We start from the raw sequence: 14,821 nt of genomic DNA, 5'->3' as shown, positions 1-14,821 counted from the left end.
GATAACCAGAAGATGAACTGAAATGTGTTGAGCTGAGTATGAAGCAAAGCACCAGTCTGAACAGTGTGTGTGAGGGCTGTGCTTTAGCATGTATAGGTGTTTGTGTGTGTGTACCTCGGCTCCCTCTCTTGCCCATGCTGGGTTCCTTGGCCTCGGCCATCCAGTTATATTCGGGAGGCATGGAAACGGGTCTGAGGTCACCTGGAAGTACCAATCATCAATCAGATAGTCTGCTATGGGGGAGGAACTGGAGGTGGGGTGTTTTGCAGGACGCAGCGACTAAGAGACAGAGTGGGACACAGCTGGTGGGGCAGACAGGTGGGAGCGAAGGTGTGTGCAGGTAGGGGGTTGGGCAGACTCTCGGGGGACTTACACAGCTTGCAAGGCGAGTGTCGAGTAAGGCCCCGTAATTAGGCTGAATTTATATTTTGTTGTCACTTAATTTCATTCGTATTTCAACAAAGCTTGACGGTGTCTTGAGTCACTCATTTCTTTATATTTTGCTTCCAAGGAGTCTGATTTTTGTGCAATTTTTAAAAGTGGCCTTGAGCAATAGTTCTCCAGCCTTTCTTGAGGTCTATCAAAGTTTTTCTTAGGACTTCGGCTGCTTTGTCAATCATTTGCAGTCCAGTACCGATACCTGAAAACGTGCGAGATCCTTCCTGCCGATGCCAAACAATGTTGGCCACAAATATTCTGTAAACAACACAACCCTGCTGGGTGACTCACGATGCCATCTCACAGCAGTGTGGGGCCAAGCTGGTGGCCATCATGAGGAGGAGGTCTCAGGCGTTTGTGCGTGTGTTCGGTTTATCCACAGCTACTGAGGCCCCCCTTTGTTAAACGAATAAACTGTTAAATTGCCACTATCTCAGACTTTAATCATCCAATCCAAGAAACGACACCAAACGAGAATCAGTAGCAGAATAAACTGTTTCCCCGTTTAAGGGTTAATAAACATGTTTCATAATGGTATAAGATTTATTGTCATCCACTGAAAAACCGTAGAAACTCAGCTATATTCAGCGGCAGGTATTCCAGGATGTGGCAGTTGAAAGCTGGGTTTATAGCTTTACATGTCACTTTGCACAACCTGTGCATAACAAGGCAAAAAACCACGAGGATGCTCCTGGTTGTGCTTGAAACCTTGAACTCTAACCGAACACAGCTAACAGTATCACAGGTCACTTTCTTTCACCAGTGATGACAGCTCAGTTTGAAGCAAAAATTTTATGTTTTCTTCCTACAAAAATCGAGGTCCACGGTGAGATCACAAAGTGCACAGTGCAGAAGAGACAAAACAAACATCGATCTAAAAATAGCAGCTGCACTGGAAGTGGCCCAGAGGTGCACGAGAAGATGACTTTGAAAGGGAAACTGATTAAATTCAAATCAGGCATGTTGTCTGTTCATAATGCCATGGTCCTGCAACTTCATTTAGCAATCCCCTCTCTTTGCCTTTGGAGGTATAGAAAATGCTAGCATATTCCACTATAGTATAGATATCCATGCTAGCATGTTAGCTGCTATTGACATTGCTAAAGTATATACTGTTGCACTCATGTCTGACATGACAGGTATTTTTTTAACCCATCATTTCTTTCTCAGCCACCATCCTGGTAAAGATTTGTCATGCTGTTTTGCCTGGCACAAAACGACACATGAAACATACGAGGACATTCTTGCATATGTAATCGCTAATATTAGTTTCATTTTGCCACTGTGCTCTCAGACTGCCTCGCTAAAGAGATGATAAAGTAATGTTGCCTTCTGACTCAGCTTCAATGACCCTCATCCTGCATGCCATATAGCTGTGCCTGAATAAACTCAGAGGAAGGGTGCATTACAGGAAGCTTTGGAAGTGATCTGGAACGAGGGTGGACACAGGTGGTGGGGCAGACAGGGAGCTGGAGACAGTTTATTTGGATTGACTGTTTGGCGTGTGATTTTGTTTTGCTTTTGGCACATGTGTCCGCCGGAAAATGACACAAAGGAGCAGAGCCATGAAGCGGGTGATGAACAAACATATAAGGAGGAGCTCTGAGAGCATGGTGAAAAGAAAAGGTGAGAGAGCTTGTGGGAGAAAGCATGATTTTTTTTTTCCATTACAAACACAGACCCAGAGCCATTCCTGCTCCATCCATGCCGCCTGGTCACGCTTGACCTCTTACCGTGGGTAGGGGTCTTATCTCGCCGACGAACCCCCGTATTGCGACCCCTGTCATAGTCAGGTCCCGGCGGTCCATCTCCTTCCAGCAAGGAGAAGTACTGACCGCTGTCCTGGTCCAGGTAGTAACTGACCGCCTCTGAACCTTTAGAGCCCGACTGGGAGCTAACGCTGTAGCGGCTGATGTCGTCACATGACATCAGACCCATCTCCTCCCTGGGGAGAGACAGCACAGCTTGTCATCACCGCTGTCATGAGTGTACTCATCATCGTTGTATCATAATAATCAATGTAATGGTCATCATCAGACATCTGCCTGTGTGTGAGGCTGACCTGGTGCTATAGAGTCCGGAAACAGGAGAGAGGATATAGACGTCCTGCATGCTGGGGGCATCCATTTTGGACATGCCCAAAGTTCCACCGGGTGTAGGTGAGGTGCTGGTGGGGCTGGTCGGGACCGGCTGAAGAGAGAGAACAGAAGAACAGAGAGAAAGGACGAGTCTTTAATGGGAGGATGGTGAGGGATCTCAGAGCACAACCTGCAGTAAGTGAGCATTAGAGCTTTCCCTGCTTCACAGAAAAACAAACAAGCACACAGTTTACGGTCCTACAAGGGAATGGAGCCTTTTATTTGTGATATCCTGCTCGCGCTGCACCTGGCATTTGTTTTAAGAGCGAATCACAAACAAGAGCGTTATCTCCACACCGCTGTCATGTCGCCTATGTTGTTTTTCCCTTTTTAAATACCTGCCTACCCCAAGTTCAGTCACTTCACCACCCTGTCATTTTGTCTCAAGCCTCTTCGTTCACACAGGCCTCTCCACGTCTGTTCCCATGACAACCCCTCCTTCTCCCATGCTCTCTTTGCTCTTCCTCGGTTCTCACCCCTCTGTAAACCCCTCCCTGCATCCCGTGCCACAAGAAAAAGCGGGGACAGAGGGAAAGTAGTGTAGCCTCCTACCTATGCTTGACTCAAGGACACCCATTTGTTACGGAGTCCTCCGTGAGGAGAGGATGCCTCACCTCTGATGTCACTGCGACTCAGTCCAAGTTTATAAACAAATTATATTAATTCTCAGACAAAACAGTCGGGGGTGGCAAATGCTTAGCTCGTGCCGCCACCCCTCCACCCCTGAGGAAGAGGCTTACAGATTTAGAAAAATGAAGTGTTTTACTGTCAGAGGAGTACGCTCCATTTTAGACGGAGACGACACAAGTGAAGACAGATAAACAGATATGAAGCCTGAGCAACGGCAAAGTGGGCAGTGCTCCCATTACGAAAGCCCGTGGTTTCATCATTTCATCAGCAGCGTATTAATCAAATTCATTTCATATTCCAAACTTTCCATCCTCTCCTCTCCCCTCTCTCTCCCTCGCCTCTATCCCCCAGGCTGCCTCTGTCTTCCTCTTCTCTCTCCCGCACAGCCCTCCACTCATAAAGGCAGCTTACAGTAAGACGGCTTCACGATAAATAATGAAGGCGAGCTGGGAAGAGAACGACATGAGAGAGCAAATGAAATAGGACAAAGAGAGAAAGGGAAAGAGTGCTAGAGAGTGAGAGAGAGCATGAGAGACAAAGAGGGAAAGAGGTGGGGGAGCTGTGCAGTTTGGTGACTCGAACTGAGTCTGAAAACAGTAATTTAGTGATTACAGCCCACTGCTCCCTGCAAGGGAAAGGGATTGGGGGTAGAAGTAGGGAGAGATGGGAGTAACACAGCAGGAGAAATTCTAGTCTGTTAAAACAACACTTAAAGCATTTGACCCCCGCTGTGTCCACTCTAGACTACCTAAGAATCTACCACTAAAACCTTTCCCAGACCAATTTTCCTAGCCCCCCCCCCCCCCCCCACACACACACACACACACACACACACGACAAAGTAAAGGCCTTAAACGCTTAAGAATGTTTCAAAAAAGGGGAGTTATTAAATTGAATGTTTTACCATTCCTTGGATTCTTTTACTGAGTTAAGTTCAGTGAGCCTGTAATTTTCAAGTCACAATAGGCCTTATCCACTGCAGACAATTTGGTGTGTTAGAGTATAAAAAGCGTCCATGTTTCACAGGAAGCCATGCCGTTTATCGTTCATCCGGATGTCAAACACTGCTGCACTGCCTGATATGTCAGAGTGTCGTTTCCTGCCTGTTCCTTGGTTGTAGACAAGTTTTTTTAAAAAGTGCTAATATAGTAAAATGCGACACCAAGCAGTCCTTTACAGTGAGACTGTGGAACTGGCCCAAAACAGGTGACGCCCACACTGGCACAAAAAGACACCTTGTGTGTAATTTCTGATATTACACACTTTAATGAAATGGCAGTATTTGACCCGGCTGAAATATCAGGAAAGTCACCTTTGGTGTATCAAAATAACAACATAATGCCATTGAATAAAGCTATGTAACGCCATATTCAACTCAATTCAGTTTTATTTATATAGATACTTCATATTGTGGGGTAAAGATCCTACAATAAAAAATGGCCTGTATTTGTATAGTGCTTTACTAGTCCCTAAGGACCCCAAAGCGCTTTACACATCCAGTCATTCACACACTGGTGATGGCAAGCTACGTTGTAGCCACAGCCACCCTGGGGCGCACTGACAGAGGCAAGGCTGCCGGACACTGGCGCCACCGGGCCCTCTGATCACCACCAGTAGGCAACAGGTGAAGTGTCTTGCCCAAGGACACAACGACCGAAACTATCCAAGCCGGGGCTTGAACCGGCAACCTTCCGATTACAAGGCAAACTCTTGAGCCACGATCGCCCCAGAGAGAAAACCCTAACAATCATATGACCCTCTATGAGCAAACACTTGGCAAAAGGAAAAAACTCCCTTTTAACAGGAAGAAACCTCCAGCAGAACCAGGCTCCCGGAGAGAGGACAGTTTAGATCTGCACTAACATTTCTGTTCGATCAGCACAATAAACATGTTTTGACTAGAACTAAACTGTCATCACACCTTCACATTTTCCACATGATGTGTAAATATCACACAAGTAATTTGTGTTCTTGATAACAATCAGTATGTTGACATACGTGAAATGTGCAGCAATTCTTTCACACCCGATAAACGTTAACATGAGGGTTCCCGATGGTTAGGGACAAATGCAATCGCATGGCAAGATGCTGTAAACAGACCAAACTTCAGTCACGAGAACAACTGAGCAACAACATGGGAATAGAGCAGCTGCAAGAGAATTGAACATTAATGAATCAATGATAGGGAAGTGGAGGAAGCAAGAAAAATGAGTTGAGTAAAGTTTGACTTATCTGACTGTTTTGTTTTGCTTAACGCGCCTTATAATCCGGTGCTCCTTATGGTCCGAAAAATACAGTACTAATCTAAACTTAAACTCAGCTATAACATTTACAGACAAATCTAAAATGTGCTGAAATAATAAACATTCAATCATAAGCACAGAAGTTATAAGCTACAGTGACTGATAAATAATGATAAATAAGCCATACTGTGACCCAGAGGGACACTCATGTCCACTTCATTATAGAAACCTGTTCAGCTGGTTGTTAATGCAAAAATCTATCTATCAGCCAATCACATGGCAGCAACTCAATGCATTTAGGAATTAGGCATGGTCAAGGTGCCCCGCTGAAGTTCAAATCAAGCATCAGAATGGGAAAGAAAAGTGATTTAAGTGACATTGAACCTGGCATGGCTGTTTATGCTACTCAAATAATCTCTTGTATACAACCAAGTTATACAGCAGAGCATCTCTGAACGCACAACACGTCGAGCATTGAAGCAGATGCCACTCTTTCAGCTAAGAACAAGCTATTGAGACTACAAATTGCACAGGCTCCCCAAACCTGGATAATTGAAGTTTGGAAAAATGCAGCCGGGTCTCATGAGTCTTGATTTCTGCTGCAACACTCGGAGTGGCAGGGACAGAATTTGGTGTGAAACAATGAGAAAACATGGATCCATCCTGCCTTGCATCAATGGTTCAGGCAGCTCATGGTTTAATAATATGAGAGATATTCTCCTGGCCCCTAACTATCAACTGAGCATTGTTTAAATGTCACAGCCCTATTTGAGGATTCTTGCTGACCATGTCTATCCCTTTGTGACAACAGTGTACCCATCTCCTGATGGCTGGATAACCCACCGTGTCAAAAAGCTCAAATGGATCCGTTTTTTGGGGGGATGCGGCGGACAGGATGTGCAAGAATCTGCTGCAAATGTTTTAAGCTATCATGTCAGTATGGCCCAATATCCCCCCCAGTATTAGCAAAGTGTACATAATGAAGTGGCCAGTGACTATATTTAAAGCAAGCCCATGTGGAAAAAATAGAAATGGCATATACCGATGTGTCAAATTAACAGTGTGACATTTGGAGAAATGTAATTATTTGCTTTAATGCCTCTAGTTAGATGAAGAGATTGATACCACTCATATGACTGCACTGAGTATGAAACTAGGAGCTGAAAACACCACACAGCACAATAACAGACCAAAAGAACGACTTGTGATTATTAAAAAAATAATAGAAATCAATAACTTCCCTCGCACTCAGCTAGCCAATCAATTAAGAGCTTCACTGCCAATACATGTTGCTCAAAATAGCAGGTTTTTATCAAGAGTAATGGTTTATATGTCTGAGCATGTAACAGGTTTGTGAAAGCAGGGTCACAGGCAACGTGTGGCGCATGTGTGACCTGTGACGTGGATGCTCTCAGTAACACATACATGTTGCAGCAGCCCAGAAGACATTCATGCAAGAATGCACGCATGCGGTATGCATCATCACGGTAATCCTCGTGTTCTCTTTTAAAACCCTTTCACATGTAATGACAGTGAATCATCAAATTGCTTTTACTCCTTCCTGCTGCTCACAAACCGGCACACACATAGAAAGAACGAGAGAGAGAGCAAAGGAGAGAGATATGTCATTATTTAGTAGAATAAAAGACGTTGCCATGGAAGGATTTCGGGAGCTTGGAATCACATGATAACATGCCGAGATAAATTGTTTCCTTTGTGGATTCAGTTATAATCCAGCTGTACATTTGCCACATTTCAGCTAAACTTCGCAGCCCTTACAATTCATCCTCCAAAATTGAGCTCAGAGGTGCGAAGTGCGCATGTCTTCTCTATGTGTGTTTGATTTGGAAACGTGCATGTACAGTAATGCATCCAAAAACCAGCGCTTACACAGTGAAGTGACCCAGTTCCCTCGCCTCTCAAAGGAGCAACGGGTCCGATGACGGGGAATCATCTCTCCGCATGCATGCACAAACACATACAGTAACACACTTGCTCCGACACCCAGATGGACAAGCGTGCATGCGGCCAAGCTCAGCAATGTGCGCACACCCACCTCTCTCCACCGCACACACACACACATGCTCACACACAAACAGGCTGTTTAGCAAGATATTTTGGATTCAGTGAATTATCTACAGTATTTGCTGAGTAGCAGCTCTTGTTTCAGAGCCAGTGGAGCTGCCTGTAGTTGCTTATGAATAATTAAGAGATCCAGTCTTTCTGAGAGAGAACAAAACTAAAACACTCCTTTCTTCTCTTCTCCAGCAGATATCTCTGCGCTCTGATCTGGGCCCCTCATGGCGCGTTTATGTCTAAGCAGTCCATCAGAGTAGAATTCCCACAATCCCCTGCTATTGCATAAATATAACAATAGGCTCCTGATGACAACTCGGGGGCCGTGATAACAAGGCAGCAACCTGGAAACGAGAAGAGTCTTTTACCTTGTTATGATCTTTCACCTTGTGGTGATGAAGTTGAGCGCTATTGCACATCGCTACCCAGAAGCTGCAAGTTCTGCATAAATATACACTTGCATGCATGCCACCTAATAATGCAGTTATATGCTCATAGAAAGCACAGAATAAAAAAGGAGCATACGAAAAAATAAAAACAAACAAAAAAAACCTCAAAAAGCTAAAGAGCAGCTGAACAGAGATCAAAGCATACATGTAGCATGTAAATGAATTAGCCTGATGCTGAGATAAAAATAGCAGCCGTGCAACACAGGATCTTGACAAAACATTTGGCGCTTCAGAGAGCACTCAGGCAGCATCAGACTAGCCCTCGCCTCACCCCTCCGTCCGTCTCGGCACAGCTCATTCTTTCTGTGTGCCTAAATTGCTCAGTGATATTTCTGGGCGGCGAGTGACAGATTAACAAAGTATTTGCCCTTAAGTGAAATGTGTACACCCACTACGAGCTGCGAGACTTCAAACAGGCGTTCCACCTTTAAGATCTACAGTACATTAAAAATTTACTCGTCTTTGACAACGAGACGATCTCTGGGGCAAAGGTTGAATGAATCGGGACTAAAGTCTCAATAAATCTGAATGTGAGCAGGAGGGGAGTGGGATGGGGACCCCTCGGATGACCTTTTGTTGCCTAAACTCTTTCTCTCCAGCATAAAACTTTAGGCCACGTTGCGCTATTTACATCCTTTACACAAGATTGAAATAAAGTGCAGATTTAATTAGGTAGTTTACTCTCCACTGCTATGATTTTTTAGCATTATTGCTGTTTAACAAAAAAAAAGCAAGCCTTCTGTATGCCTAAATTCTCTTCAGGTTGAGCATTAGCTGCCTACGCATTTGTGAATGGCTTTGAACGCTGCCAGCAGTGTGGCAAATGGTAAAAAAGATTTCTTAAATGCTCAACGGAAGGACTGATACAAGGTCAATCAGGGAATAAGTTTCTTTTAAAACAATATTCGTTTAAAATGCCAGGAGCAGAATGCAGAGTGTGGGCAGTAAAAGCAAGAGTGAGAGTGAGTCAAAGATGGAAGTACTACACAGGTTACTACATGTGAATTTACACTGTAGCTGTCGAGTGTGCTGATAAGGATGCATGAGACTAAACAGAAGGGGAGTAATACAAGTAATACAAGTTTCTGACATCTCCGTTCACATTTTAGTCACAGTAATTCTTCAAACTGAGTCTGACCGTTTGTCCGGTCAGCATGCGAGACATTAATGCGTCTGTGAGTTGTGCTGGTGTTTACCTGCAGGCCCAGTGGTTTCCAGCGGACGTTCCTGAGCAGAGCTGGTGTGGAGCTCAGGGTGTTCTGGGGCCTTTTCTTCAGCGTGAGGATGACTCCACATGGGTCCTCTCTTAGAGCATTCACCAGGTTCTTCAGTTGCCAGCCCACCTGAGAAACACACATACCAGGCTCCCGAAACGACTGCTGCAAACTGCTACACAATGAATCAGGCTCATCTGAATCTGTTGTGGAAAACCACCATGCACAGCAGCAGATATAGGACTGACTGCTGCTGCAAACCACCACACACATGCTTTTGATACTGCTTGTCCAAAAGAGTGTATGTTTCTAGGACATATTATACATTTTTTTTTCCAGACAGAGAGTAATAATAGTATGAAAGAAATTATTAGAAAAGCCACTGGAGCAGCTCTAGTATACAGCTTAGACAAACCAGCATCCTGTGAGGAACTTCTGTTTTAAATGTCCAATAGATAGATATCATCACTGCCAGCCAGTTCCATTCATGTTATACACAAATATTCCCTACAAAGATAGAATTATCTAACATGCTAACTTCATACCTACCTAAATAGTACCTGCTAGCTTTCAAAATATCACCTGCTTTCACTCTCTGGTATGTCTGTCTTGTAAGATTTGTTAATGTGATTGGTCAAAATTGGTTAGTTGACACGCAGTGATGGACAGCTAAGTTTATTTTTCACTAGTGCCTGGCCTTATCCGAAAACTTTCCAAGCATGATTTCCAGCCAAGTTGACTTTCAGTCCGTTTTCTTCTGCACTCAGTGTCACAGGGTTGCTGTAGCCTATGCCAGCTGTCATAAGGCAAAAGGCAGGGTTGCCAGTTTGTGGCAGGGCTAACAAATTGAGACAGAAAAATTTTACAGTCACATTCACACCTATGGCCAATTTAGAATCCCCAATTAAACCAATATGCATTTTTACTGTGGAAGCAAGTCAGATTACCCGGAAAGGACCCACAGGTGTGCATGTAATACCATCTATAATAAACCTCTAATTTGCAATTTCTGAAACTAGTTACCAAATTAGTTTAGAGTTTGCTATTTAACTCAAAGCTAAAATTCGATGTAGTCTAATACAAGCACGTCTAACCTAAAAGGAAAAAATGTTCCGATTTAATAGTTGCAAACATACAAGCTGCAACACAGAGTGTTTGAATGCTAAACTTTGTAGCCTTAAGTAAAGCAAAAAACTGACCACAGTGGCCCCACTGGTCTAGAAGAAGTGTCATATTTAAATAGAGGGTTGCTTAGTCAGTATAGTTAGGCCTAAGGAATGCAGAAAAGAGAGAGAGAAAGGAGTGCTGACTGCAGCAATTCTGGCCGGCCTGTCTCCAGAGCTCGAAGTAGTCGTCAGGCCATTGATTGGCTACACTGGTCTCAGCCACTGTAAATGTCCGCAGAGGCCACATACACTCGCATGCACACTCAGCCACACACAGAGACAGAGCTGCTCTGACCTTATTCCTGACATAATGATGGCCTGTGTCGGCCTGTAGCGTCCACTTTCCCCCTCTCCAGTTCAGAGCTCTGAGTTCAGTCAGTGTTCAAATGCAGGAAGAGCCTGGGTCAAAGTGAGTTACTGCTGTCTGTTCTCTCCTGCCACTTAAACCAAAAAGGGGTTATTCCTGGACACACTAAAACTGGTGCCATTCATCTGTGCTGTAATTTACCAATGTGAACTGTTGAGCTCAAGCTCAAATCCTTGTGCGAGGGGTAAGGACATTTATCAAACAGAAGTGTGGAAACAAATAGTTCCTGTCATCTAAACACCTTCAAGCATCGAAAGCTAGGTTTGAATCTCTGGTCAGATTTTAAATCTTGTTTACGATACATTAATCAGCTCCTGATTTGAAATAAAAGTCGACTCATTTTAGACAAAGCTTTAAAGAGCTGTGTACGCTCACAGAACATTTACCATTTAAGCATTTTGGCCTCTTTTATAGTAGGAAAACTTCAACATGTTGGGACATTCTTGTCGTGCTTGGCTGCTGAGCTGATTGCTAGCAAACTGTTTAGCATGAAGTGATAACCACACAACGATTAGCCAAGCTTAGTGTAATCACTTGGGAAATGGTGGAAACAGGTAGCTCAAATCTGACAAAATGTAGAAAAAAACAAACAAAAAAAACCCCCTTTATATCAGTGCTTCTGAAGTTTAACAATTAGTGCAATATCTTGTTTGTTGAAGCAAACGCTGCCCCCACCTGACTTAGCTATGCTAAGCTAATCCTGTCGTGTCTGTAGTTTTGAAGCTACATGAGTTGATAAGACTGTGGTTCGATTTCCTTTCCTTGATTTTTATGCAGCTAAACTGCGAGTGAGCTGAACTCGACTTTTATCAAGCTAAACTTTTGTTTCTTCCATGACTTTAAGCTCCACAGCAACATAGTGCATTGTAAACTACAAGGGCTCACACAGCTACTGGTAACCAGCCCAGTTTAGGTCTCCTCTCTTATCCAAATACACAGATAGCAAAGGGAAGCAGGGAGAGACCTACCAAAATAACAGAGCATAAACTGCTGCTGGAGAGCTTTTTTCAAATCCCAGGGGTCTTCATTATTTTCCCAGATGCTATTACCTCCACATAATTATGCTGCCTCTTCAAACAATCAGTTTTTTATTTGAGCAAATTCCACATTTTTCCTCAGAAAACGAGCTGAGCTAAAAAAAAACAACTCCCTGTTTTGAAGTGAGTCTCCAAAAACCCTCATTCACAGACACGAAGGCAGCGTTGTTGCTTAATAGGCCTACATGATGATTCCATAATGTAACGGAATTTGTACGATCCATATTCACACTAATGTAATTTTAACTTTGAAGGCTGATAAGATGAACTTATCAATTGCTGTTGACAGTTACAGTTTACTGGTGGTGTGTATCCGTCTTTACTCTTTAGCAGCTCAATTTGGGATTGAACGAAGAGCTGTGTTGACTGGAGACTTCCCTCTGCTGTCTCTCCCCCCTCTTCTCTTTTTCTTTTATCCCCTTACTCTTCTCCCCAAGTCCCTCTTTACTTCCTCCTCCCTCCCACCAACTCTCCCAGCTCTGCCTCAGCATCTCAGCCTCCCCCAAATGCTTCAGCCCCCCCCACCGTACACGCACACACACCTCTGTTTCCCCCACTGCTTATCTCCTACCCCAGAGTGAGGTATCAGAGTGGTGAGGGTCTAGCTGAGGGAGTAATGAAGGGTTGGAGCTGAGAGCCTGGCAGGGTGCGATCTGCACCGTCACCCCGAGGAGAGAGAGACAGAGATAACACCTACCTCCCTCACATGTCAATCAGAACCGCTCCCAAGCCCCTGCATGCATGCTTTCGCATGAGCAACACCTATCAAGATGCACAAGGAAATTCATATGGGGAAAAAAGCAGACAAAAGACGTCTGCACACAGACACAACACTCCCCCCTTCAGAAAACTCATATAAACACTGGAACAAATTGTTTGTGCCCGAGCTGACAGCACAGGCAATAGATAGGCACGTTCAATCACATGCCCTCACAAGCCATCGTTCCATTTAAAATGGCTGCCCATTTCTCTGCTTTTCTCTGATGTGATGAGTTATAGGCAGAATGCAGCTTTTCACATATGAAAGTGGAACATGGGCTCTCATTTCAAACAGGATGCCTCCTTCAGGGTTTTTTTTTTCTGACAATAGGAAGAAATTCCAGAAAGAGTGAGCAGATAATCACACTGGTCTGAATAAAGGTCTTCTAACAATTGCCCTATAATCTGCTCCTGCCTCTAGCCTAATTAGCCTATATAGCAACACAGGCACAGGACAGGAAGCACCATGGTGGCAGCAGTGGTGGTGCCGGCAGACATTATGTACCTTGGCACCTCCTTAACATAGCACATAATGGGAACAAAAGACTGCAGTCACGGTGGAAACAAATGGAAAGGACCTTTTCTGTAATTTTTTATGCCTTCAGTGTTGTGTTTGGCAGGTCTTTAGCTCACCACTGTCTGGTGGTTGACTTGGATCACCTCATCCCCTGGATGGATCTTCTTACACTGATCTGCTGGAGACTGCAGAGGCAAAAAATGGAGGACAAAAACAGACAATGGAAACAAATTTAGGCGAATACTGAGGCAACAAAATCGGTGTTATATTGGGGTTGGTGGAGCATCAACCTTTCAAATGAGTGAAGCAAAAACTCACATTCTCTGTGGTTCCGGTGATAACATGGAGTCCATCATATGTTGATTTTATATACATCCCCTGAAGCGCAAGCAAACACAGGTAGGCAGGGTGGATTTAGTATAAGAGTACACAGGGAAATACATCATATGTACAGTACTGTGCAAAAGTCTTGAGCTGCCGTTCGTGTTTTTATATTTTGCTAGATAAATGGGAAATAGGTGCACCGGTTTATGAGCGGTTTACACAGTAATATAAGGGAAAAACAGAGTTTGCATAATACTGACAAACTTGATTGTTTAATACAGCATGAACTCTCTTAGCCAAGCTTTATTCTAATTTCTACAAGTAGTCTTCAGGAATAGTTCCCCAGGCTTGCTGAAGGACATTCAAAGCTCTTCTTTGCACGTTGACTGCCCTTTGCTTTGTTCTCTGTAAAGATGATCCCACAATGCTCTAATAACATTGAGGTCCAGGCTCTGTAGAGGCCAATCCATGACTGATAGAGGTCGATTGTGTGATTTTCTACACAGGTATGCTGTTACTGTACTGGAAGTGTGTTTGGGATCATTGCTACGTTGAAAAATGAAGCTGTTGCCAATCAGACACCTTATAGACAAGACACCGGAAGCGAACCAATATTTCCATCCCGAGCAAAATCCACCTTTTCCGGACACTGATCCTGCCGATTCTACTCTATGGATCCGAAACGTGGACGGTGCTCAAAGTGGACCTCAACAAACTCAAAGTTTTCCAGATGCGTTACCTTCGGCAAATATTGCGAGTATCACTTCGAGACCGCCTTCGAAATGAGGACATCCGACGGATGTGCGACAACCAACCACCAATCGAGGAGCAAATTCAAAAACGCAGATCGCGATGGTTTGGCCATGTGTGTCGAATGGACGCGAGCCGACTACCACACCAACTCTTCTGGTGTAAACGACCCACCCAGTGGAGAATCCAACAAATAGCACCAAAGAAAACATGGCTAAAACAGGTCGAAGATGACGTCAGAGATTGCAGAATAAATCTCGACAAGGCCAGGACAATCGCCAACGATCGTCATGCATGGAAACGAGTTGTGAAGGAAATTCGACATCCATTGGCACCCACCATTGGCGTATTGGCTTAGGAGCCGATCCAGGCCTAACGCCAGCTAGGGATCAAAGAAGAAGAACAAGATTGATAGATAAGACACCACCAATGGCTTGAAATGCAGCCTAAACCACGACAGAGCCTCCACCGTGTACATACATGTTGAAAATTACTTGAACAGAAATTTCCAGTTAGGATTCATCACTCCATCAGACCTGTTGCCACATATTTTCAGTCCAGTTCTTGTGTAATTTGCTATCAGTTTCTCTCTGTTTTACATCCTTCCTTGACAGTCACCCTACCACATAGACCATTTCTGATGAGGCTTCAGTGAGCAGTTGGTGGATCAGCTGAAGGACCAGATACATTTCTCAGGTCTTCTGTCAGGTCTT

The 14,821-nt window shown here is 44.1% G+C and overlaps 1 protein-coding gene across 6 annotated transcripts in view; it reads right to left on the bottom strand.

The window, feature by feature from the left end:
- Positions 1–14,821, bottom strand: part of LOC113033954 (connector enhancer of kinase suppressor of ras 2) — a 69,532-nt gene that overhangs the window by 22,654 nt on the left and 32,057 nt on the right. For 5 of the 6 annotated variants that reach the window (XR_003274102.1, XM_026188181.1, XM_026188194.1 and 2 more), the window contains 6 exons: positions 13,353–13,412; positions 13,151–13,219; positions 9,171–9,317; positions 2,501–2,628; positions 2,172–2,383; positions 115–201 (listed from right to left, as the gene is read on the bottom strand). Coding sequence is in view for 5 of the 6 variants with exons in the window: in XM_026188181.1 (XP_026043966.1) it covers positions 115–201; positions 2,172–2,383; positions 2,501–2,628; positions 9,171–9,317; positions 13,151–13,219; positions 13,353–13,412 (703 nt within the window). In the remaining variant the exon portion in view is untranslated. The remainder of the gene's footprint in view (positions 1–114; positions 202–2,171; positions 2,384–2,500; positions 2,629–9,170; positions 9,318–13,150; positions 13,220–13,352; positions 13,413–14,821) is intronic. The other variant, XM_026188200.1, reaches the window with a different exon arrangement.

Source organism: Astatotilapia calliptera, chromosome 2 (assembly GCF_900246225.1).
Source record: "Astatotilapia calliptera chromosome 2, fAstCal1.2, whole genome shotgun sequence".
Taxonomy (NCBI): domain Eukaryota; kingdom Metazoa; phylum Chordata; class Actinopteri; order Cichliformes; family Cichlidae; genus Astatotilapia; species Astatotilapia calliptera.
This window is presented reverse-complemented; position numbering and strand designations above follow the sequence as displayed.